The sequence below is a fragment of the Schistocerca cancellata genome, chromosome 1 (genome assembly GCF_023864275.1).
Source record: "Schistocerca cancellata isolate TAMUIC-IGC-003103 chromosome 1, iqSchCanc2.1, whole genome shotgun sequence".
NCBI lineage: Eukaryota > Metazoa > Arthropoda > Insecta > Orthoptera > Acrididae > Schistocerca > Schistocerca cancellata.
This window is the reverse complement of record NC_064626.1, coordinates 515,401,252-515,428,189: the sequence shown is the minus strand read 5'-3', so window position 1 is coordinate 515,428,189 and position 26,938 is coordinate 515,401,252. Positions and strand designations below refer to the sequence as shown.

At 42.4% G+C, this 26,938-nt stretch overlaps 1 protein-coding gene across 3 annotated transcripts in view; it reads right to left on the bottom strand.

Annotated features, from left to right (window-relative positions):
* Positions 1-1,308: 1,308 nt before the first annotated feature.
* The window catches only part of LOC126161708 (ornithine aminotransferase, mitochondrial), a 93,272-nt gene continuing 67,642 nt past the window's right edge, over positions 1,309-26,938 (bottom strand). Inside the window, exons 1-7 of one of the 3 annotated variants that reach the window (XM_049917754.1) lie at positions 21,916-22,056; positions 16,349-16,471; positions 15,624-15,848; positions 9,506-9,729; positions 3,550-3,801; positions 1,699-1,951; positions 1,309-1,588 (exon numbers count right to left, since the gene is read on the bottom strand). In XM_049917754.1, coding sequence (XP_049773711.1) covers positions 1,419-1,588; positions 1,699-1,951; positions 3,550-3,801; positions 9,506-9,729; positions 15,624-15,848; positions 16,349-16,448 — 1,224 coding nt within the window. In that variant the 5' untranslated portion in view covers positions 16,449-16,471; positions 21,916-22,056 and the 3' untranslated portion in view covers positions 1,309-1,418. Of the gene's footprint in view, positions 1,589-1,698; positions 1,952-3,549; positions 3,802-9,505; positions 9,730-15,623; positions 15,849-16,348; positions 16,472-19,303; positions 19,409-21,915; positions 22,057-26,938 lie in introns of those variants that run through there. The other 2 variants (XM_049917746.1, XM_049917738.1) reach the window with 2 other exon arrangements.

The following is a 26,938-nucleotide window of genomic DNA, read 5'->3' as shown; positions in this document are numbered from 1 at the left end:
CAGTCTCCACAGTAAATCTGTTACATTTTCTAAGTATCCTGCCAATAAAACGCTGTCTTTGGTTAGCCTTCCCCACAACATTTTCTGTGTGTTCCTTACAATTTGTTTGTAATTGTAATTCCAAGGTATTTAGTTGAATTTCAAAGACTTAATGCTGCCATTTTTACTCTTCGAATTGTATCTGAAGTAAGTGATAGTTCGACACGGAAAGCAGTCTACTTTGATTATTTTTTTATGATACTGTATTTTGTGGTAACACTTCCTATTCTCAAAGGATATTTTTGGCCCAGAAACGGGCATTTCGGGCAGTAAGTGGTGTACGTTAGCGACCCTCTTATCGACCCCTGTTCACTAGTCTGGGTGTTCTGACACTGGCCTCTCAATATGTATATTCTTTACTGTCGTTTATTGTTAACACTATCAGCTCATTCCCAAGAATTAGCACCTTTCACTCACTTAATACTAGGCATAAATCCAATCTGCATTTGAATCTCACTTCCTTGATTCTTGTGCAGAAAAGTGTACAGTGTACTGCTACATCCATTTTCAGTAAGCTACCACAAGAATCCAAAAATCGTAGCAGTAATCCTCGAAACTGAAGAGTTTCCTCATGGGTCACTCTTATTCCGTCAAGGATTTCCTTGAAAAATTAAACTGATTCCTGTGTTCTATTGTTGATTGCGTTTACATGAACTTATAGCTTGTCTTTTTTCATTTCATATAGCTTGTCTTTTTCATTTCATAACCATTTTAATTCATCTGTTATTACTTTTACGTTGTAATTTCATGTACTGAGACATTCCTTGACCTAGGAGATTTGCTCCTCAATTTAGCCCTACAGAACTAGACGTATAAAATAAGTAAGAGGTGAGCAGAGCAATTACTGATCGTCCAATTCCTCAGTTCAAGTACATCCTAAGAATGTATTGGTTCACAAAACAAATTATTTTTCCTAATGCCAAGTAAGATGTCATGACATTGCTAAAATACCTCGAGTAAAATGTGTTCCAATCTACAGATATTTTGTCGTGATACTTTGTAATGATTCCTACAAATAAACAACTACTGTTTTCTTCAGTCTTTTACAAAAATTGAGATAGCATTACGTCTCCGACGATCTTATATCTCGGACACCGTAGGAGTCAAGGCAGGTGGAAACTAAGCTTTCACACTCCTTTTTCCCTTCAATGTAATACATGTTTTGATGGTGCTTCTAAGTCTGTTAAGTCAAAAAAGGTAATTGTCATACTGTACATATACGTCAACATGCTGACGATTTTCAGTTACTTATGGTATTCATAATAGCACTGTAGAGAACAATAAACTTTATTTTGACAAAGATTATAATACACACACAAGTTATCTTTATTGTAGTGTTCATCCATCTCTTGAATGTCAAGAGGACAAAGTGTCTACAGCTAACTCTTCGCAAATGATAGTACAGTCTCCTTTATTATCCTAATACAATCACGCATTTCCTCCTCCGTGATGACGAGTGGAGGAGCGAAACGGATTATGTCTCCATGTGTGGGTTTGGCAAGCAGTCCATTCTCCTTTAGTTTCAGGCACACTTCCCACGCATCGAACTCTGTAAATCCAGAAGTTTTGAGTAAATTTCTTCATTCTACTGGTGTTTTTCGTAAGTTCTACAAAAACTGAAGACTTAACATAGCAGACAATGAAAAACATGTAACTTACTTTTGTTGATGACAATGGCATTCAGGAGACCCTTTCCACGCACAATCGACACAACGTCTTTGGGAAGTTGCGAGAGTTCGTCACGCAAAAGCTTTCCCATTTTCTCTGCATTTGCCGCGAGATTTTCTTCCAGCAACACCTTCAAAGCAGCAATGCCCACACGGCACGCCAAAGGGTTGCCACCATAGGTGGAACCGTGCTCTCCAGGCTTTATGCACAGCATCACGTCGTCGTTAGCCAGCACTGCCGACACCTACGGTAGTAAACAGCTTAATGAGTAACACATCGGTAGACTACTGTGTCAGCGTACATCACTTAATCGACCATTCAAAACACTGGCAGCTGAAGCAAGAAGGTGAAGATCGATATAAATGTAATCAAAACCCGAGGAAGAATGGATTCATGTCCGTATTACCTATGTATTTGTTCAAGTACGTTATTCATCACTCCATGCGTCCACAATAGAACAAATTTCTGAAATTGTATTTTTCTTATCAGTTGTACACGCTTAAAACTCCACTTTACTTTTCCATAAGCGTCTGCGATCTAACATTTTGTGGGCACAAACCTTTCCATTCTATGTCACATGAGAGTCCCAGGTTACATCTCTAGTAATGATAGATCTTTCGTTTGGGATGAATGGGGTGGAGTATTTCTATTGAAGACAAATGAAAAGAGCTGCTTGTACTTCGTCTCTCTAAGACCTGATCAGCTCCGTTAACCACTGCATATTCCCATCATCTAATGTGGCTTCGAGGTGTGAGGAATCTAAGGGCTGTCGAAGGTGTTGCCATCCCTCAGGCGCTGGTGCAGCGTTGGAGCGTCACACTGCTGAACGTGTGTCGAAGCTTCTGTACAGGTACATTTTTTAAGTGCTCAACAGAATTGTGTGGGTTATACATAGGGTGTTCCCGTATTAGAGATTCTTAGAGGGACCCACTGACGTTTTATTCATGCACATGCAAATTTTGCATCCCCATGATCACACCACGGGAGTGCGTAAAACAGAATGGCTGAAAGTGCATGAACGTCCTTTGCTGATTCGGATCAAGTTCAAATTTTGTAAGAAGGTTTTGAAAGGTACTCAGTGGTTCCATCCTGTAAAGCAGAGCAAAAGTTGGGTTTGCGATACATTCCAAAGCGGTCAGATCACATTCAATGGGGTTGCAGCCTTACTATGTCCTGCTGCTCATTGCACTGAGAACTGCGGGTTTAAGCTACGAAATGTGTGACAGTAAACACCCCAAGAGAAGGGGTAAGGCCTTTTCATGTCGATTCTGAGAGGTAGTGTGTCTGAAATGTTTTCCTCGCCCATCTGTGACAACACGGCGTGATTTCAACTCCGGGCATTGCGGTTCTGACCTCCACTGCAGAGGCGTCCAAAGGAGGGGTAAGCTATGGGTAGGGGAAAGTGTGAGAATGCTCCTAAACTGTGACACATCCAGGGTTGCGTTGAGCAGAGTTTTGATGAATTTTGGTGCCAATGAAATGTCATTAACTCACCTTCCACCTTACATGACCTTCTGACCTCTGGACTTACTTTCACTTGGGACGACACCTTGCTGTTTGAGGGGTCGTCGATCCCAAAGGTGACGTCGTAAGGCACCATGCTTTTGCACAATTACAAAGGACGGTTGTAGGGACCTTTGAGCCAAATTTCACACTTATGTGTGGCAATGGGAGAAAATCACGAGGTTTCAAAAAAGTGACCCATTATGTTGTGCAGGGTAAATGGCAGCAGTTAGGCAGAGATGATGAGGCTTTCACAAGATACACTAGAGAGCTGCGTCAAACGAGAGTTCGCACTGAAGAGAACAAAAGCAGAGGCTGCACAACCTGTGCTGTACTCACCGGGTAAACGCCGCCAGAGAGCGCCTTCCCTAAGCACAGAATGTCCGGCTTGACTCCCTCGTGGTCGACGGCCAGCATCTTGCCCGTGCGCGCCAGGCCCGTCTGCACCTCGTCGGCGATCCACAGTACGTTGTGGCGCGAGCACAGCTCCCGGACGCCCCTCAGGTAGCCCTCTGTGGGCACCACCACGCCGGCCTCGCCTTGTATCGGCTCCACCATAAAGGCGCACACGTTGCTGTCCTTCAGAGCTTCCTGAAACAAAGTGTTCACACGAGGGAATTAAACCAACTAGTTCAAATGATAGCTTGGAAGAAGCGCAGATGCCAACGGTGTCTTTATGCCAGACAGAGATTTCGAGCTGGATACATGCCTTCCTGGTGATACGTGAGCTAAGAGTTACGTTACGCTTCGCAGACCGACAAGCTACAGACCAAGTAAAATGGCACAGCAATTAATGCACTTTACACGCACTTAGGAACAGCGACACTCAAATCTATCTATTGAGATCAATCTACTTTTGTTTATCAGTCCTGTAACAAGTTTTACGAGTCTCATATAGTAAATAGATTTTAGTCCTCACAAGTTTTGCAAAAGAATTACTTAATGAAATAGACTAATAGATATAATATTGCTCAACCTTACCTAGATACATACTAATGTATGAATAAAAAGTGCGTAACATACTATGTGTTTTGTGTAATGAATCGCTCCATGTTATTTTATAGGTAGGTCTTATGTTAAGATGTAAATTGGCTGTATACAATCAGTATACATCAAAGGTTATCTACCTAGTGTAGCAGTGAGACTAGCACTGAGAGAATGATAATTAAGTTGACTGTTACTAAAGCAATTTAGTCAACAAACGTGGAGCTAACCCGTTAATAAAATGGTTGAATTGATGATGGGGAAAAAATATATCCATTTTGCTATTTAGCATCGTTCTCTCAGTGCAGGGGCATGCCTTCAGGTTTCCTCAGTGCCAACGAGTAAAGTAAATGAAACATGCTGACAGATTAAAATTATGTGCCGAACTGAGACACGAAATCGAGATCTTTGCCTTTCGTGGGTAAGTGCTCTACTGACTAAAAATATTCCCCAGCTTGTGGCTAAGCCATTTTCTGCAATACCCTTTCTTCTAGGAGTGCTAGTATTGTAAGTTTCGCAGGAGAGCTTCTGTAAAGTTTGAAAGTTAGGAGTTGAGGTACTGGCGGAAGGAAAGCTGAGTAGTCGTATGTAAGTTATCAAATTGCTGACACTGATTTGAGCTGCTTGGATAGCTGAGTTGGCAGAGCACTTGCCCGTGAAATGCAAAGGTCCTGCATTCGAGTCTTGGTCCGGCACGGAATTTTAATCCGCCTGGAAGTTTCATATCAGCTCACATTCCACTGAGAGTAAAAATTTTATTCTAAAAATGACATTTTACAAAATCTCTGTTTCTTCACTGATTAAGAGCAGACGTTACAACTGACAGTGCCTGAAAAATGAAAATGGCTTAGATCAGTGTTACCAACTTGCTAACTGACACGACTACTGACAGCTTCTGGAGTAACACAGCTTACACACGACTCAACATCGTAACACCCAACTGCAGCTAAGGCTCAAAGTATCCATTACTGTCAGGATAGCTACCTGACTTTGTCAATTAAAACTTCTTATATTGTTCCTTTAGGCTGGAAGTCAATTTACTGATTGATTCAGTGACTAATAATAGCAAAGCGATTGCGTCATCAAGTGTCGATTTTACACTCATGCAAATCATATTTCAGAGAAAAAGGCATAGAATGGCCATTCTAAAAAACAGAACTAATTTTTAGTACTATTACAACAACGCATCACGGAAAAAACGACAATACACCACAGAAACAACAAGAACAACGACGACGACAATACACCACAGAAACAACAACGACGACGATAATACACCACAGAAACAACAAGAACAACAACGACGATGACAACGCATCACAGAAAAAACAACAATTACAATGCAGCAGGAAAAAACCATAGGGCACCACAAAAAGCCACAGGGCACCACAAAAAATCGTTGCACAGTGTAAAAACCAGTTAAATTGTGCGCAGCAAAAAAGGATTAAGTAATACAACACAAAAAAAGATTAGATAATCCACAAATAAAGATCCAGTAATGCACCAGAAGAAACACAATCAGATATTGCCCCACTAATGTTTATTTACAGTCTCCTGAGTTAGTGTTCATATAAACATACATACAGTTAATTAGAAAGGCCTAAATAAACATGTCAGAAATGTGTAGTGCCGTAAGTCAAACTTTTATTTTGCCACAAACACCGGTACTAAACAAGAATATCTGGAAAACTGAAATCATGACACATCTGCATGTAAACAAAATCAGACATACGCATCTTTTCTATGATTTAATAGGATAAAACGGAATGTGCATTGTTCAATAAACACATTTCTAGCAAATGCCAGGATGGATTTGGAATACAGTCACGAATTGGAGAGTGTAAATGCAAAACATTGCAAGTGGCATTTTTTCACAAAATGTATTTTCTGTGCTATTGTGTTCTTCGTAATCTGATGCATATGTCTGTGCTTCATCCAAGTGCCAAATCATGGAGAAAATGTTTGAAGCATTCCTTAGCACATGGTGCATGGATTTTGGGCGAGCAGTGCTTCCCTTTGCAGTTCCAGTATTTGAAAGATACGAGAAATGTTTTTGTTGACTAAAGCTCTATTAGTTAGAAGTTTGAGCTGTATTTCTCTACTTTTATTACCACCAACGAAACGTAGTATCTCAGTACAGCTTTGAACAATAGGTTTCCTGGTATGGCACTTACAAAGTTTTTATTAAAATATTTATTTCGTAATTTGCCCTTTTTGCGGTGATGTGATGAGCAGCATAATTTTCTGGTACTCAGAATACCTCCTCTATTTTTTTTATCTGCAAATCAGTAATGTACGAATAATGATACATCGTTTTTTCACTCTCTGACTAATCTGATACTTAACGTAAAACGTTTTCCACTTCCACTTATCAATTGTAAACTACAGGCAATGTGACAACACAAACGAAGAAATCAAACATTTGTAGCTCGCTCTAAGACTAACGCGTAAAAATAGTCTAAAGCGATATACGTTTCATCAAACTCAACGTGGTTTTGTTGAAGATTCGGAGAACAAGAATTTGTTTTTAGTTTAAAATGTTTCTGACAAATTCGCTGTGTTTCTGGAGCATTGTGATGCAGAAGATTAGCGTCATCACAGCTGATGGTAGTGGGCTCACAACCGATTATTGAGATAGGGAACCAACAGTCGACAATGCGTTCAAATGGTTCAAATGACCCTGAGCACTATGGGACTTTACATCTGAGGTCATCAGTCCCCTAGAACTCAGAACCACTTAAACCTAACTAACCTAAGGACATCACACACATCCATGCCCGAAGCAGGATTCGAATCTGCGACCGTAGCGGTCGCACGGTTCCAGACTGAAGCGCCTAGAACCGCTCGACCACACCGGCCGGCCGATAATGCGTATTTATTGTTTTATGGAAACACACATCATACACTTCATAACAACGACGTAGTTCACAGAAGTTGTTTAAAGCGACGACCGCCAGTCTCATTGCATGTATGTATGGCAACGGAGCACGAATTTATGTCGCATTCTCAAACATCCCTGCCGGCCGCGGTGGTCTAGCGGTTCTAGGCGCGCAGTCCGGAACCGCGCGACTGCTACGGTCGCAAGTTCGAATCCTGCCTCGGGCATGGATGTGTGTGATGTCCTTAGGTTAGTTAGGTTTAAGTAGTTCTAAGTTCTAGGGGACTGATGACCACAGATGTTAAGTCCCATAGTGCTCAGAGCCATTTGAACCATCTCAAACATCCCTCGTGTCTGTCGCACCAGGCGACAGGCAACTCGAACCCTAAAAAGCAGGTCTGCGTCCGTTTCTATGAGTGTTTCATACATTAACATCTTGACGTAAGCCCATAGGAAAAAGTCTAGAGGAATGAGATCCGGCGATCGGGCTGGCCATGACAGAGGACTTTCCCTTCCAAGTGACCGATAAGGGTATGTGTTGTTCAGGTGCTCGTGGCCATTGACATGGAAGTGGGCTTGTACATCGTCATATTGGAATCACATCCTTTAGCAGACAAGAGGTACAGTCTCCAAGATTTGTGGCAGTACACCTCGAAGAAACACCAAGCAACGTGGACCAATTTAACGGGGAGGCAGCAAATAGGTTCTGTTTGGTGGTCACTATAGTTCAATTCTTTTATCTTGGCGGCTCGCGCATGCCCGCCCAGACGCGGGAGATTGCTGCGTTGCCAGTTGCACACGACGCACGCGCCGAGAGAAGCAGCACCATAGGTCTAGCATAGTTCGCAAGCTTACGTTTAGGGGGGAGCGCGCAGTTCATGAAGTAATGCCACCAAGGCCGCATTAAGCCTTTCGCTGCTACAGAGACGTGCTCCCCGCATTCCGCGCTGTGCGCGATTTTGTCACTGCACTGCTCGCCTGTGCAGACACACTTTTGTTGCAGTCGCGAAAGATGGAATATTTCTCAATATTACATACGACATCTATGTGGTACTTAAATGAGATATTGTTACACAGTAAATTTTATATGAAATTTAGGTACCTTGTCCACATTTCATTCTCAACATTGTGGCAACTAAAATCGACCATATGGAAAGTATACTCTATGGATATTTACCTCTGCAAACTCTTCAAAATTTCGTGCAATGGTTTACTATATTCAATGCTGCACAATACCTGGGTTGAACATCGAAACCAAATTAATTCATTTCTGGGGGGAAGGTATCAGTCAAGAAGATGTGTAAAACATCTAATTTTTGGGCCAAATAGTTTTTGTGAAATCGAATGATAAGTGTGTCAAAGCAGTGAGAACACCATGTGTCTGCACAGGCGAGCAGTGCAGTGATGACAAAATCGCACACAGCGCGGAATGCGGGGAGCACGTGTCTGCAGCAGCGAAAGGGTTAATGAAGAGTCAAAGCACTAGAAATTTCAAAAAATTGCATTCAAACGAATAAAATTCGTGAAGTAAGGCACTTCGATATTGTTTTTAAATAAAGAAAATAAATAATTAGCACCACACAAGGTTTGAACTCCACACCTTTCGCTTCCGATCCCAACGCCTTAACCGTTACGCTACCGCAACTCGTCCTCCAATGTAACACCACGAGGTATCTAACACCTCACGCAAAATACTGACCAACACTGTTGGTATGATTATGAATTACTCACACTTCGTCGAAGTACAATAGGAAATAAACAATTACCGCTGTTCTTTATTTCGAAAAAGCGGTTCGTGAGATTGATACAAACCTTTACTTGCTATCGCCTGAATTAGAAGACTTATTGCTTGCTTGGTTTAATTAATTAATAGAATATGAAGCAATTGGTATAAAGACCGTTTTTTCCAAACTTTCTGTAAAAGAAAATCTGCTATCAAGACATTGCTTTTGTTCTATTACTTTATTTATGACTGAACGTTTCTAAAACTGAAGACACTCGTCCGTGCTCTGCTCTGCAGTCGAGATCTGGCAACGTCGTTCTCTGTTCATTGGCTGACTGTTTTGTGACGTCAGATGCGCAGAACAAACCTAAACTCGGCCGCCAACATATATGACGCGCACTTTAGTGTACGCCGTTTAGCACTCGCTGCCAGTTCCAGTGTACAACAGACACACTGGCTCTTTCCAAGAGTGAAGCAGGACTGCATGCGGCGCCGTTGCAATACATGCACAACTGGCGGTCGTCGGTTTGGACAACTGCTATGAACAACGTTGTTATGAAGTGTATGCTGTGTATGTCCAGAACACAATAAATACGCGTTTCCGACCATTGATTCCCTCTCAATAATCGGTTGTGAGCTCACTACCATCTGTTTCAACTTGACCCAAAAGATTTGATACATCCTACATACAAAGCGAAGTACGACTTTACCTCAAGCGCCTTGAGGTCGTTGTAGGGGATGACGGAGAAACCGGGCATGAAGGGACCGAAGCCACCGTAGCTGGAGGGGTCCGTGGAGCTGGAGATGGCGGACAGCGTGCGGCCCCAAAAGTTGCCCTCCACGAACACGATGCGCGCCTGGTTCTCGGGGATTTTCTTCTTCATGTAGCCCCACTTGCGTGCCAGCTTACACGCCGTCTCTCCAGCTTCCACACCTGTAAAAGAGTAAACCAGATCAAGAGACAAGAACCAAGCTTAATCTCACAATGTAACAGCAATTTTCGTTGCACATTTGGAACGCCACAAATATTAGCTCATTACCGGAGTTTCAGAGTTATAGCGTTTTCATAAAATCGGGCTCTACTCACAGGCAGCAAAGTCCAAGGAAATAGCACAGGTTCCAGAACAATAGTCTATTAAAGTTCTAAATAAGCGAATTCTACTATGATACATGCAATTTGTAAAGTAGTAATTACAAAGAATTCTGTCGACCTAAGTTTGGACGTTTTGGACTATAACATAAGCCGTGTATACTTCTGTTCAATGCAATGCCTTCTTTACACCAAATATGATAGATAAAATTTGCAGAGTCGCACGGGATTAGCCGAGCGGTCTCAGGCGCTGCAGTCATGGACTGTGGGGCTAGTCCCGGCGGAGGTTCGAGTCCTCCCTTGGGCATGGGTGTGAGGTTTGTCCTTCGGATAATTTAGGTTAATTAATGTGTAAGCTTAGGGACTGATGACCTACCTTAGCAGTTAAGTCCCATAAGATTTCATACACATTTGAACATTTTGAACATTTGAAAACTTGCAGACAGTTAATTCTATATTACATCTGGCTGCTGCAGAAAGTCTCAAATTTTGATCTTGGCCTTCCGGGGACGGCCCATTACCAACTGTATCATTTTATGACAGCTTAGATCAAATTACTGTTTCACTCAGCCCTCCCTTCTAGAAATGTTACTCACTTAGCGCCGTTGAATAGGGTTATGGCGTTTGGAAGAAATGAAAAAGATGTTGGGAGTGGAGACACTGTCGAATCATGGGATGGCTGAATATGGAAAGGACCGACTAAACGGATAGATCCGGGTTCGATTCATAGAGCTGCTTTCTGGTTTAGCAGACGCTGATCAAAGTTGTCTGGTGTTTCGATAAACAGACACCTTAGCGCCAGTGATCCATTAGATAGTAATTTGCTCCTTTTCTACTGCCAACAACCTCTGATTATACAACAGTGAAGATACCTGCACATCTGTGCACTTACGTATAGCACAGAACATGTATCGACTCTGCAAAGACAACTTTTGCACTGACTCGTGGCACTTACGATTGACAAAACAATTTACTGACCTTGTGTCTCATCACCTTGTGGCTTGAGCGCTGATAATGGTAGGACATGACCATCAGGAAAAAGAATGCAAGAATAAGGCTAAAACAACATTTAACAATCGTCTAGTATAGTACACAACATTTGACTCCCCTTGTTCAAAACCTTGCCCGTCACGAGCACGACAGACTTGAGAGCGACGAACCATGAACTTTCTGACACTGGTAGCAGAACATTGGGTTTGGCATGTACGGTCAGACTGTGGTAACTTCATAGCCTACTTTGATCATGAATGGAAGCACCACTCTATAAACGGTGAGAAGGAGTGTGCTTGTAGGCGCTAAGGAGGCATCTACCTTTTCTTCACCCAATGGACGGCAATGACACCCTGATCAGAGAGGTATGTTTGGACTTCGGCCTCAGTCAGACCATCGAGCAGTCTACAGTAAATGACACCATGGGAAGAAGTAAGAGTTCTATGGACCTCAACATGAACAGGATAGCCATGGAGAAGCGAAGTGGCAAGCAGTTTTTGTGCTTGAGAATCAGAAGTAGTCTCCAAAATGAAAGTGCCATTCTGTAAACAAGAGTAGGAGTTCACAGGGCCAGCAATGGCATCAACACCTTATTGAATAATAAACAGATTTACCATTGCAAAGGACTGCCTGTCGTCAGTACGTGAAACCGCGGTGCAGCTGTGAGGGTCTTTGAATTGGGAGCTATGTTCTGTTTACGTTTAGTAGACGTGGACTGCAAAGAAGATGATTGGCTCATTGCGAGGAAATCCCCCCATGATTGCCAGCATCTCCGATGGTGTGCTCCTTCCAACTGGGGCTCCCTTTACAAAGTGATGCACTGGCCTTAGGTGATTGTTCTCACCTCCTGAACGCCTGACAGAGGGGCCAACCGGCAATTTGGGAAGGTAGCAGCTCAGGCAATCACCCCTCCCTGGGCCTGGCCTGTACCAGGGGGTACGTGCAAATCCTACCAGTTGGCTTGGGGCTGGGAATTTCATGTTACCCTGTCACCTGTTACGTAGCAGACATGTGAGTTGGTCTTCAGGAGCGCACAGGAAGGAAGAAGAAAAAAAAAGAAAAAGGAGCCTCGAATACCCAAGCAGAGGAAGGACAGGAGAAGGTGAACGAACAAAAGGAAAAAGGAACGAAAATCAGTGGTGAGACTGTTCGTATGTCAGCTACGGCAGTGTGGAACAATTCCAAAACTATCCTGGACGTGTTCCCCAATGGAGGGGAAAAAGACTAGCAACAGGATAGACATGCAGCAGGGAACGGGAAAGGTGCCACGAAGGCTGGGGCGAGGTGGTAGCCAAGCACGAAGCTGCTGGGGTCTAGAGACCTGAGGACCACCAGACTCCACCTCTGAGGTCTTTTTGTTCTTCTTGCATGATTTCGATTGCTGGTGGTGAGAGGGGGTCCCAAGAGACCCCTTCCTAATGAGGAAGGCCGAAGGAAGATGTTGCTTCTGCAGCTTGAGGTTGGGGATCGATGTTCCAGTGTGTGTGGGGAGTCAACATTCCCAAAGTGGGTGTGGGGCAGGCAAGAGGGGGGGGGGGGGCTGCAGCAACCAGAGGAGTGGACTCGACAGGCCAACGTAGAAGGCACAAAGGGCGAGGGTAAGGTCTCTATAGAGGGTGATGTCGTGACAGCACTAGCAACCGTTGCCACCACATGAACAGGAAGCAAACTACCACATTTCTTCTTGGCATACTGATACGTGACTCATTCAAGAGTCTTGTATTTCGAGTTATTCTTCTCTCTTTGGAAGATGGTGCAGTCCAGCAAATGGGGGAAATAGTGCTTGCTGCAGTTGTTACAGACAGGAGGAGGCGCACAAGGAGTGTTCATGTGCAACTGATGTCCACAATCTCTACAGAAGGGGATGGCGTTACAATTGGTGGACATGTGCCGAAATCTCGTGCATTTGAAGCACAGTATGGTATGGGGATCATACGATTTCACATTGCACTGATACACCATCACTATGACCTTCTCAGGCAACGAGTCGTCTTCATAGGCCAAGATGAAAGCCCCAGTGTCAACAGTATTGTCTTATGGTCCTCACTGGACACGATGGACGAAATGCACTCCCTACCCCTCCAATTTGGAACTTCAATCGTTATCTGTCTGTAAAAGGAGGTTACTGTGGAAGATGATACCTTATACAATACTGAGACTTACGGTGGAGTGATAGTTACAGCAATGCCACCCAGGTTGTCACAGGTGGGGAGCACAGCAAGTAATAGTTTTAGTCAGGGCTGAACCACTTTTCACTTTCGAAATCGTTGCTAATTCCCTAAACCTGCATTAAAGGTGTTCAACAAAAAAGAATAGCTTTTGGTCAAGAAATAATTTCCATTGGTCAAATGGCTCTGAGCACTATGGGACTCAACTGCTGAGTTCATTAGTCCCCTAGAACTTAGAACTAGTTAAACCTAACTAACCTAAGGACATCACACACATCCATGCCCGAGGCAGGATTCGAACCTGCGACCGTAGCGGTCTCGCGGTTCCAGACTGCAGCGCCAGAACCGCGCGGCCACTTCGGCCGGCTCCGTTGGTCCTAAACCAAACTAAGTGCTAGGTGGAGCATTTGTTCCCACCTCTTCGTCATAAATTTCTTACATGCAATAGCCAGGGAAGGAACGTGTTGAGTCATATCCAGCCGCAGCAATGCCAAACTGGCTGTTTGATTATTGCTTAGAGTCCCCGTAACCAGCCATGACAGGTATAAACTCCTTGGAAGATGCTGTGAGTTTCCAGTTCAGGCACCAACAGTGTGATAAGTACTTGCAGCACGAAAAGGGATGTAACACTGCAAGGGTCGGTGTCCTGTGCTGGCTTAGCAAAGAGCTTGCCTGAAGACTTTATATTTTTCCAACGATCATTCTTACACAAAATATGGCAAGTACATGAAAACGAAAAAGTTTTCAGTTTTATAATAGATGGACAAAGAACGAGCTTATGCTTTGCATTAACATGAACATTAACAGAATAAACAAGTTGCTTTAGAAAATCCTTTCTTTAACAGTGAAAATTCACATCTGTTGAAGGAAAAAGGTATTTTGATATTACTTGAGGCTTAGAAGGAAAGCAAGTTAAAGTAAAAAGGTGCTGTGCATTGTTTCCTAAATCATGTTTGACGTGAATCAAAGTTTTCAAGACTCTGCTTGTCTATTAAATTAGCTGAGTGCAACCCTATAGCCAGCCGCTGTGGACGAACGGTTCTAGGCGCTTCAGTCCGGAACCCCGCTGCTGCTACGGCCGCAGGTCGAATACTGCCTCGGGCATGGATGTGTGTGACGTCCTTAGGTTAGTTAGGTTTAAGAAGTTCTAAGTCTAGGGGACTGATGACCTCAGATGTTAAGTCCTATAGTGCTTAGAGCCATTTGAACCATTTTTTGCAACCATATAAAATACTTACTGGCTATGTTTCCGCAATTATATAAAATATTTTTTGTATTGTTGGTACATTCATACATTTTTTGGGTGAACCCATGAACCCAATATTTTAAAATGTGACGATACTTTTTCCTGATCTTTCAGTTCTCAGCCATGAAGAGGGTTTTCCATACTATCGCTACCTGAGACTACACCCACCAGTGTTAACGTGGGAGAGATGGAAAGCCGAAACCAGAAGCGCGAAATGGTCCAGTGGAACAAATACCAGGGGCGCAGACGCTCTTTCTGTGGCTGCTACCGACTACAGTTCATCCCAAACACTGCCCAGTTGACTCGCCCGGCCAGAGCCGCTGAAGACGGCTCCCACCTGAATGGTGGGTCTCTGTTGGTGGCATCATGTTTCCGGTGACGCAGTTTTATCAGCTAACTTTGACTAGTGTTAACTCTTAACAGAACGGTCTTTCAAATTTGGGAAATCTGAGCAAAAGCATTCAAGAAGGGGATTCTCAAGACAATAAACCCTCCCTCGCCGCATCACACGAAGGGTGACGAGCACACTTCTGATAGATCCGTAACGCTCTGTAAAATCAGTCACGTGAGACTGGCTGTTGTCACCATCTCAGGGGTATACATGGAGAAGACATGCTATGCTGAGGACCCAAGTTCCATTCCTTCTACTGCTAGGGGTTTTCCTTGGTGTAAGAATTGTAACAGGGTGTACTCAAGCTCGTGATGCCAACTGAACAGTTACTTGAAAGAGAAGTAGCTAAACCGACGCCAAGAGGGAGGTAGACGTGGTAACCCCATGATGCGCGTCCAAACTGCTTCAGAGGTTGACTAGGCCGTCAGTTTGTTCCGATTGGCTTGTCACTCGCCAGAATGGTGATGCTTTATTTTCTTTTTTCCGGACAGTTCTGTTTTTGCTTCGGTATAAATTAAATCTACTGTCACCACTAGTTCATTAATACTAATTCAATATTCCTCGTTCATGAATCACGAATTGTGTCTCTCAGTCTCACTTTCACTGTTCAGTTTTGGGCTAAACTTAGTGACGTTGTGTTGACATTACGTTTAGTTTAAACACACCGTTATATGATAGTGATGTTGCCTTCCGTTCAGTTGATGTCCAAAGTGAATCGATCTTTACTGTAATGAGCAACTGGAGACCAGTCAAAATCAGTTTAATAGTCGTAATGCGCTTTGGAGGTCAGGCGAGTATCCATTTTCCTCCTGAGAAAGGTGCTATTGGGGATGGCTGGGTCAGGGATCCTTTACGTCATAACGTTCAGCAAACAACCATTGAGCTTATCGACAAGTTGGAACTCGTTGAGGCAGCAGAGCGTGAGCTGCGGGGGCGCACGTACCAGTGTTCATGGGCAGCAGCTTGTCGTAGCCAAAGAGGCTGGTGGCGAACTGCTCGTACTCGCCCAGCACGTCCGAGTGGAAGGCGCGCGACGTAAGCGTCAGCACGTCCGCCTGCTGCTTGAGCGCCTCCACGATGCGGGGGTGGCAGTGGCCCTGGTTCACCGCGGAGTACGCGCTCAGGAAGTCGTAGTAGCGGCGGCCCTCCACGTCCCACATGTAAACACCTGCGAACAAGCCGTGCACCTGCTCACTCGAGCTGCAAATACTTCAATTACAACACATCCATTTCAAGAAAAATTGGAATTGCGTTAGTCGTAAATGAATGCAAATAAAGATTAATGCTAGTGCCTGTAACATCTCTTCACTAGGACAGTTGCCCAAGACGACAAATACAGGCGTCTGCACATTATCACATGAGCAAAGTTTATCACTTCTTTTATGTAGTCTTAATACTCTGAAGTCCACAATTCTGCAAAGGAAAAATCTTTATTAGTTTTAGGAGCCAAATTCTGATGCCCCACATGTTAGACAAGGTATACATCTATATAAGCACACACACAAAAACCAGCCACCACCTATGTAATGGTCTCAGTGTGGAATTTGGTGAGGTAGAGTCCACCGTTTCACCTTGCACCCCATCCCCCTCTCCTCTCCACCCGCCATCCCCCACTGTGTGCCTTGGGTATCACACAGGCGTATCGTACCAGCGTTTGAGATGACTTACCCTTGCCTCGGCAGAGTGCGACTGGTAGCGGGTGGTAGTTGTGGGCACCGTACTTCTCCTCCCTCTCCAGCACCTGCTCCGTCGTCAGCTTCTGAGACATCTTCGGCTGGGCTGCGGCACTTGCTGCAACACCAAGCAAAAAAATTTCTTCTCTGTTGCATAAAAGGCGGAGATTCAATACGAAACGTGGGTAAAAGGTCACGCGCTAAAATAAAAAGCTGAAAGGAACACAGATATATAGCTACACGAGAGAGGCTAATACGAATAAGTGTACCACAAATATGACAGACACTTCAGATATAGGAAAGAAATTAACACCGGAGTGAGACTAAAAATACAATTTCTTCATCCGTCAACTGCATCTATACATTATCTTACCAATCATGGGCTGAATGCTGCGTATCTGTTCCAAATCAAAAGACAGACGAATGAAGATTTTGCCTGCAACGGTGTGGGTCTTGCTGAGATATGTTGATGATGTCGCAGTTAAGGGAGGACGTAGAACAATTAGAAGCGATGCTGCCCCAGATGCAAATCACTTTCATCTCTTCCTGTAATATGGAATTTCCACCTTTACCGCTCTCAAGAGGAAGCCAAAGGCAGAATTGCTTGACGAACTGTTGCTAACCAACCTTATGCTTGAAGAAGAAGAAGAAGAAGAAGAAGAAGAAGAAGAAGAAGAAGGTGGGTCACTCCAGGGCTATATTATGTAACGCTATGCGCTCTAGAAATATGCAAATATACTTTTGACGTATAAGGTAAAATCATCTAGGATGTTGAGCCGCGTCTGTTCCTCTTCAGTATCTTCTATACGATTGATGTTTCGAAGTCCGTGATGGGATCTTCAGGAGTTCAGTTAGCTGAAGGCCAGAAGATCCTGAAGATCATCTCAGCAGAGAAGTCGAAACGTCTATCGTGTAGAAGAAACTGAAGAGGAACAGGACGCAGCCTAACATCCTAGCTGATTTTATCTTCAATGAGAAGGACCAAGAATGTCAGCACATTTATATTGTTACTTTTCATCACTATTCATCACATGAAATCTTAATACATTGAACAGAGTAACTTAGGTATAAGTTAATGGACCATGTGTTATCACGCTGAAGAGGCACAAAATGCAACATAGCCATTACAAAATATCAAGGGAATTTCGTATATCCAGTCTTGGTCTCGTTTAGAATTATACAAAAAGCTACTTACATGTAACACGGTTTCCATGGTTTGCAAATAGTGTAATTTCATGCTGTCGACAGCTGTGTCAGTCTGCTACCGCCATTTTTTACCGCAGCCTACTGCATATTGATGCACTAGAAGATCAGTTAAAAGAATCGGACAGGTTAATAACCTCGTACAATTGTTGATGGAACGTTGCATTAGAAAGAGTCAATGCGATTGTATATTGCATACGGCGATTTAGAGAAGACTAAACTGCAGATGCAGATGGTTGTGGTGGTGGTGGTGGTGGTGATTATTGGTTTGTGGGGCGCTCAACTGCGCGGTCATCAGCGCCCGTACAAAGTCCCAGCTTTTCCACAGTGCAATTTTTTACGCAGTCCAATCCAGCCACTGTCATAAATGATGATGAAATGATGAGGACAACACAAACACCCAGTCCCCGGGCAGAGAAAATCCCCCAACCCAGCCGGGAATCGAACCCGGGACCCCGTTATCCAGAGGCAGCTACAGAGGAAGGTGCTGTGCATATACGTTTTATGAGGAAAGAGAAAATCTAACATACTGCTAAGCGCAGCTGCACTAGATAGCTGGCGTCTAAAGTTACAGAAAACGATGAAAAACCTTTCTAACTAATGGAAAAGATGATGTTTCTACGGACGCGATAGCAATTCGCCAGGTAGCCGTTCCTTAAGTTATCGTATAGCCGCGTCTGTTTTTCGCACATTACGCTTTCCTCGCTGCTCTGAAAACACTAAAATTTACTTGTAAAATTCCTATGCTCCCCTAGATGATTACTGTTAATACAGGGAATCTGAGAAAATTATTCTCCTTGTTTGTACCAAGATCATATATAACAATTTTTCATCTCTTACGATACGCCAATGGAATGTGTTAGCGCTCTCCCACTATTTCAACAATGCCTCCAAGATCCCGATATCTTTTCACTATTGCATCAGTCAATTATTTCGTACTGGCATACTAAGGGGCACCACTACATTAAACTAGAGCTATAAAAAAGGGGCGGGGCATCATTTCCATTTCGGTGCTAATTGCTGCACCAAAATATAATGATTCATCTTTGGGGCACTGACCGTGAACTGAATTCCGTTCTTTGACAATGCTGTGCATCTTCATGTTTTCGCGGCGTAACGACTTATTGAACTTGACAATGCTGTTTCTTCTCGAAATAACCCCGACCTTATTAAGGTGTTCTGTCATATGGTTACTGATTTACCTTTCAAACTATGTTACCTTTCGTAACTAGTGTACAGAAAACTGTGTAGCTGGCGTATTTAGATACTGTTAACTGCTGCTTCTCCTCTCTACAATATCTTTTATCCATGAGAACAAAACTGTCAGGTACTTTTTAACTGTTAGTTACCAAGTCAGCATCTCACTTCCATAACAGCAATAATTACAAATTATCAACGTATAACTGAGAAAGAAGACCATATGGAGACTAATATATACTAAATAAATTTCAATGAAAGATGAGTCGTATCACGTAGAGACCCAATAGCACGTATAGAACTGTGTACAAAACACAAATAAACAACATAGTTTAAACATGTGAAGCTGCTCAATGATTTCCGTTGCTCTAGGCGTAATTTACCTGAAGACAATTTCTAAAAATTGAGGAGAAATAATCTTGTGGCTCTAGAAAGTGGTGAATTTCATTCCGGCAAGTATTTGAAGCACTACTACACCGCAGTAATTGAGATACTTCTGCAACAGTTCATCCTGCTCCATGAAATTTTCGTTTATTATTGTCAGACTTACCCGTAGCAACATTTTCAATTACTTTCGCTTTTACGGACACTTCTTGCAACATCTCTCTTCGTGTTTCCACAATTTCACCAACGCGCGGCTAGATAACGACTTGACTCATTCAATCGCCTGTTATAAAGCAAAGATAAAAACACATGCACAACGTTTACAGTCTGACTGGTGCACTGTGTCTGCCAACGATGATGTTTGGATTAGGAAAACAGGAAGCGAACATTGTCTCGTGTAGGAGAGTGAAACTTTTACCATGGTATCGGCCTTGTGTTCTAACTAGCCCAGCAGTTTCGTAAATTTCAACACTGAATGTTTGATGTTTTAACGTTGTTCGCTCTCCGATATTCCGTCGGTAAAAAATTACAGCAATAAGTGTAAAAAAATCAATCTTCAAGGCTTTGTTTCCACGTATCCTACGCTGCTCTGACCTTAACAGGTTTTTTCCCACAGTTAGGGACACCAACATTTTGTTACATTAACTTTTTCCGCATCTATGGGATACCCAGTTTCACTTAATATTTTAGTATAGTTATCAGAGTCAAAACTCTCACTACAACAAGTACTTCACAAGCATATTTCAGCTCACTGTTCGATCTGGTATCTATTCACGGCGCGCATACAGATCAAGCACAGTTAGGTTCTAAGTGCCTAATTCATAAAACAATCTTTTCTGGTGAACATAACAGCCAATTTTCAGTACGTTAGACAAATTTTTTTACGTCATCCATTACATATACGTACGAAAATTGTCTGCACGGACCGCTTGAAATTCGCAATTTCCTGTGGAGTCCCGGTAGTTACACTGCAGTCTTGTTTATTTTCAACGTCACCAATACTAGAGTTTATTACTTATTCCCTCTTAAATCGTAACGGCTGAAAATGTAGTAGACGGCACGTAACCCCCATCACAAGCACAGTACTTGCTTTCATTGTGGTAACTTCTTTTGTCTCCTCCATAGGACAGATGTCAAAATATTACCTAACACATTTGTGCGACTCAAGGCCATAAGTTGAATTAGGCTACGTTTTGAGTTGTCTCTTTTTTTTTTTTTTTTTTTTTTTTTTCTTTTTCGCCTGAGTGGTATCATAGCCAAGTTAATATGTTCAACCGACTAAGCAAGTTGAAATGTCAATTTTCCACTAGTTCCACCACTATCTTCATGTCAGAAAACTTTAAATATCTTAAAACATACAAGTAAAATATGGTTGTAACTTCCAAACGACGACAAGATGAGTTGTTACTGGACAAGGATGTGGATGGAATTTGCCTTCCTTTTCAAAGAAACCATCCTGGCTTCGTGAATAAAAAGCTTTATGGCCGCACTAGGTTTTCAATCCTACTTCTCCCAACTGCTGGTTCAGTGCCTTACCACTACGCCATCTCATCACTATCTCAACACACAATTCCTTAAAAATAAGACCCCGTAAATTCAGATGCTAGCAGAGTTTTAATGAATCCAATAAATTTATGTTCATAAGCTGTTACCATTGATAATTTCACCAACGCTGTACAGTTTTATTAGCAGTAAGCGACTGTTAGACCTCCCAAACTCTCAGGATTAACAAAAGACACAAGAATTCTTAATATCCGCGTATTTCCGCTTTTCAAAAACATTTACGCCATACAGTTCTGTGGTAAAAAAGTCTGACATGTTTTTGATGGTCCTAATACGACGTTGCATATGTTAATATACTATTTATGATGTAGGAGAGTGCTTTATTTCCTTCAGAAACCAATAACTATACATCTTAACCTCTCTATGTAATGTAGAGATTTTGTACGTAAATGTGAAAAGACTCCTAGAGAACAAGTGGAACCGTTTTAAAGAAAATGTTTGTCGAAGAATTTTACAGACGCTTTTGCTCTTACGCAACCAATGTTGTTGTTTGCTTCCGCGGCCAATGAATCTAATTGAAATGAAGGTCGCGCGCTAACTGGAAAACATATCCAAACTGTCTCCGTCTCAAGAGCTAAAATGCAAAATTATTTACAGGAAGCACATGAAAAACCAAAGAAATGAGAACACAGCGATAAACTAGAAACAAATTCTTTGACGGTTTTTGCTCAAACTTTCGTTTATTATCTCGAGCGGCGTTAAGCTGAACTTTTAGTCACAGTTATAATGAAAATGATCGAAGTATTTGCAGGCGTCACTCAGCTCAAACAAACAAAACAATGCACTGTTCAGAGACCTTACATGCAATGTGAACTGCAGTTTGACTGTGCCTAAAGTTCCGAAATACAGCAGGACATAAGCTAAAACCACTACTTTCCTATTACTGCAGAAGATCGACTCAAATAAAAAACAACGAGCGATTTTTCGCATAGTCAGCTTGCACATTTTCTTTTGTTCAGCTCATATTTTCTGCTACTTAAAATATGACACGGAAAGCATTTTTTTAAAACTGTGATTCAATATTTCAGAAGCAAGTATGATACGCAGAAAAAAGAAGTGTATGCTGTGTGTGCTGTGGGCAACACACGTTATTTGCCTTTACCTCAGAACGGGAAGAAACCAATAAAAAACTCTGATTTGCAGAAGCGTCAAATATTTCTTTTTCAGAAACAATCATTCATGATTTTTTCTAAGATTGGGGCCAGACACACACACCTGTATTTCTTCTTTTCGAAGCTGTTGTGACGAAGGCCTGCTAGCAGACACAGCTGAACGAATTAGGTGCTCTTTTGGTAGCGCCACTGGAGTGGAACTGTCAGATCACAACACGTGGGACAGGCCCAAGAACAAGAGATCTTAAAGTGTATCAGGTACCAATTGCCAGTAACTCGTGCTGCCATCTCGTAGCTGCAGTAGCATTCATCGACGTCACTTCTGTGGCGCTGCGTCCACGAGTCAGAGATGTAAAGCAGTAAAGTCTGTCATCGATATTTACTTCGATTCTTGTAAAGCAGTGAAACAGTACTAGTTTTCAGACTTTACAGCAATTAAGAACTCTTAAGCAGTGTGTCTACAAGCGAGAAATACGATGTGGCAGTGCCTGTGTTGTTCAGAATCACGATGCAATGTTCCTTCGGCCATGCATGCATCGCTCATCTGTACAACCCAGGCACTGCAATATTGCACTTATCCGCTGACACCGGGCAAGCAATTTTCAATTAAAATGTTTCCCCTATACGGGAATATATATAATGGATGTAGGACTGCAGTTCGTTCACACATGGTTCACGACATACGAAAGTTTTATTCTGACCTTGAAGTGTGCTCGGATAGCCTAGGCTAGCTGGTACAGTAGCGTGTTTGGTCAGAGAGGTCTGGTTAATCTGTGTGAAGTATTAAGCGATGAATTTGAAGGGCTGTCACGTGATGTCTACCCAGACCAAATGCCGAGAACAATGAATGATGGGGAATTTAAAAAAAAAAAAAAAAAAAAAAAAAAACAATCATATCAACTGCTCACGATAAGCGGGAAATTCGGTCGAGTTCCAGTCCAGCACAAATTTTCGTATTCGTCATTCCATTAGACAGCTTGTTGTCCATGCTTGCAACTGCGAGTCAAGAAGAAAATATTTATTTACTTTATATGAGATACTTCGCGTATATATATGAGAAACGGCATGACAGTGCCAACTGTTTCCCCTCATTTTAAAAACATGTGTCAAAACAAGCCCACGTTATATATATATCTGCGCTCGTAGATATGTAGTTTCTTACTGTCCGAAATACAGTTTAACGAAGAGTGCGTCGACGTTACTATTAACATAAAACATTCTTATTGCGTGAATGATTTCGTTCAAGTGGGGAGAAAGCAAACTCTTTTACCCATAGCTGAGGTGAAATCTGAGTAAGTAAAGTGACACATGATAAACCAAAAACCAAAGATGCGTAGCAAACTCCTCCAGTTCATAAAAGTGGAAAAATTTTGTGAGAAAAATATTTCCTATAAGAACCAAACGTCGAAAACGAAAACCACAGTAAGGTTCCAAACGCAATTCTAATAAATGTATAGCTATCTAAATTAATGTAGTTTTGCAATTTTTCCACAAACACTGAGACAAATACGCGTTTTAGTATATCCGTGAATAATCACCAGTCGTCAGGTAATACACATGTTACAGCAGTACGAGTATAGTACTGATTTGGATCAGCGTAGTTGAAAAGCTCTGAAGTGGACCTTGGAAAACCTTTGACAAACTTATTTTATCCCTCACTTTGCATTAAATAAGCGTCCTTCGTGATTTACTGGAGCAGTTTCCCTGAATCCCAGCCCTAAAATTCTGTGATTCCCATCTCTTCGGTACTGGGGTGTAAAGGCGATCCTCAATCGATAAAGAATGAAAGAAGGAAGATTAGGGTTGAACATCTTGTCGATAATGAGGCGACTAAAGACGAAGCACAAACTCAAAATGGGGAAGGAAATCAGCCGTGCCCTTAGAAAGGCACCAACCAGCCATTTAGGGAACTCACACAAATCTAAATCTGGATGACCGGACGGGGTTTTGAACCTTTGTCCTACAGGACGCTCAGCTCAGACAATGACGTCTTTGTGTATCGATTAATTACGCGTATTATGAGATCAAAACACTTTTGCTAGTTTCCTAGGCTCTTATACGTTGGCTAAATGGTCTAAATAAACACTCAGAATACGGGTCGCTAGATGTCGCAAGACCGTGGCTAACGTCAGTTTAGTGATATTTTTCCCCTGATTCACATTATAGTGAAAATTTCAAAATGTTCTTTTGGTGATTTTAACAATCTTTAAGGCCTTTGTAGGTTTTCTTGTATTTCTTCTGTGAACACGCTCTAGAAACTTACGTGCAGTCTACACAACTGAGCGAATATTGGTGTAGTTCTCTCAGAACAACGACGGCCGATTCTGTTCCAGCGCAATCTTCCAACTAAACTCTTTCCGTCTCTAATGATGTCTAGTTGACCGAACCTTAAATTCTATTTATCCCCTTAAATTGTTCACTAGGGTGGTTTTGATGGCCATAGTTGCGACGCAAATAAATTATTAAGTATATTTTCATTCACGCTAGTCCCTGTCTTCGCAACTACTAAATTCGCTTCTTCCTTCATAGAAGCGACTCTTGGTACTGAATGTTGGCTAAGGTATCTAGGAAACGGACAGTATCTATACTGCAACTTTAGGCGTTACTATAAATCCTTGAGGTTTGTACACGGTGAATAAACACTCATTTTGATTTCGCATTTTGGCTTCTATAGTCCTGTAGGTCTATTAATAGACATCACCCACTATTCCAAGATGAGAAGTCGCGAAAGGCATCTGTGTTTCTTTACGTATTTTAACTGTCTGTATGTTTTAGGCGGAGCTCTGCAGAAAACCTCTTATCCATCTAGGTGGGTGTGATAAATAAGCTAAAAATCGCTCACAGCTTGGACGCTGTACCAGTGCAACGGCAGTTCACCCGGCGTTCGAGTTCGATCCAGACTTACTTCCCTGTCTAGAAAGCTTGTGCTCTTTGCAGAATGCTATAGTTGTTCGTCAAACAGTGTTTTTACTCAATAAACCAAAAGTTGCGCAATGTTGAGTAAGGCGTTTTAGTAATACGTTACACCACAGAGAGGTCCGCCCCCGGTAGCTGAGTGGTCAGCGCGACAGAATGTTAATTCTAAGGGTCCGGGTTCGATTCCCGACTGGGTCGGAGATTTTCTCCGCTCAGGGACTGGGTGTTGTGTTGTCCTAATCATCATTTCATCCCCATCGACGTGCAAGTCGCCGAAGTGGCGTTAAATCGAAAGACTTGCACCCGGCGAACGGTCTACCCGACGGGAGGCCCTAGTTACACGACACTTATTTTTTTTATTATTTTTTTACCACAGAGAGGAAATGTCCAGCAGCAAAGGAACTACACGTTGTTCACAGAATATATAATATTCACACACGAATGAGATAAAGCTGAGCACAGAGTGCTGGCTTACGAGACAGCCGTCCGAACCACATTAAATAACGATTATTGATGTTGCTGTAGTGGGATTCACTCACTCGAACGAATTGTTATACCTTGCTAGCTCTCCTTTTGGTTCACTTAGAATAGGAACAACTAACCGGAATTGATTTAGTTCACAAAATTGGGTGGACAGACTTTCGTTCCCAAACTGGCTGACGAGGATAGTGTGAAGACGGGCAAACACACTGACGGACGTGTGTCTAGTGGCTAGCGTTGCTGCCTCTGGATCACGGGGTCCTGGGCTCGATTCCCGGACGGGTTTGGGATTTTCTCTGCCCGGGGACTGGGTGTTTGTGTTGTCCTCATCATTTCATCATCATCGCCATCGTCATAATTCGTGATAGTGTCTAGATTGGACTGTGTACAAAAATTGGGCTGTGTAAAAATTGGGACTTCGTACGGGCGCTGATGACCGCGCAGTTGAGAGCCCCACAAACCAAACATCATCAACACTGACGGAAAAAATTGCAATACTAAAAAATGATTGATGCAGAGTAATTAAATTGGAGAATATATTTGACTAGATAGCATATTTCAGTGATTAACATTACAACATCACACGTTAATTTAAGCTCGAGATAAGTCGTTGCAAATGTGAAATGTTGGCACATCAATAATCGATGTAACTGGCAGAATGTTGAATGCAAGCATGCAAACGTGCATGTATTGTGTTGTACAGGCGCAGGTTGTCAGTTTGGGGGATGGAGTTCCATACCTTGTAATTTTTTTTCTCCTTATCTACGTAATTCTGTAGCTCTCAATTCGTTCGAGCAATCAATCATTCATGATAGGAAACACAGTCATAGCTCAGTCACTCAAAATGATTCTGAAATTTTACTTGTTAGAATGAAATCAGGCGATGATTCTTCTTCTCTGCAGGCTCGTGTTTTGCGGCAGTCTGCTAATCTGTACAAATAAAATGCCTCGTAATTTTTGGGAGCGTTGTATAATCAGTCGGGAAACCTCAGATCAAGCGGATATTTGGCTTTGATGAAGTTTAACCTTCCGAAGAAGTAATGGAGCTCTTGGATTATTAAATGCAGGTTCGTATCCAGTCTTTCGGAAGTCCCTTCTGATTAACAGCTACGCAATATATCGATAAATATCATTAATTCTCAATTGTGAAATACACACCTTTGTATGAAGGAGCAATCTACATGTATATTTCCTTTTTAATCGTACAGTTCGTATCAGTTATCTTCTGTTATAAATCTCAATAATCAAATTACAGTTCTTCCAAACCAAGCTCAGGCTAATCGGCACGAAGACAATCTCGGAAGCCCCCTTTCTTTTTTTTCTAACAACCACCAGAGAGAGTACTACAAAGAATACTTATGCGCTCATGGCATAGCTATTGTATGAAACTATTTTGCGCATGTATTCTGCGAGTATGAAGATAGAAAATTTGTAAACGTCATTCAAGGGTAGAATTGTATCAGAATAATCCATCAAATATAAAGAGATATTACAACCTGTTACAATTGGTCGGTCAGTACAGAGACGGTGAATGCTGGTTGTGAATGAGACTGGAGTTGTCGTCCGACGTGTGCCATATATGCTCGACTGGGGATAGATCTGGTGATCGTGCAGGCCGGGGTAACATGTCGACACTCTGTAAAGCATTTTGTGTTACAACAGAGGTACGTGGGCGACTGTTTTCCTGTTGGAAGACACCCAATAGAAGGCTGTTCACGAATGGCAGCACA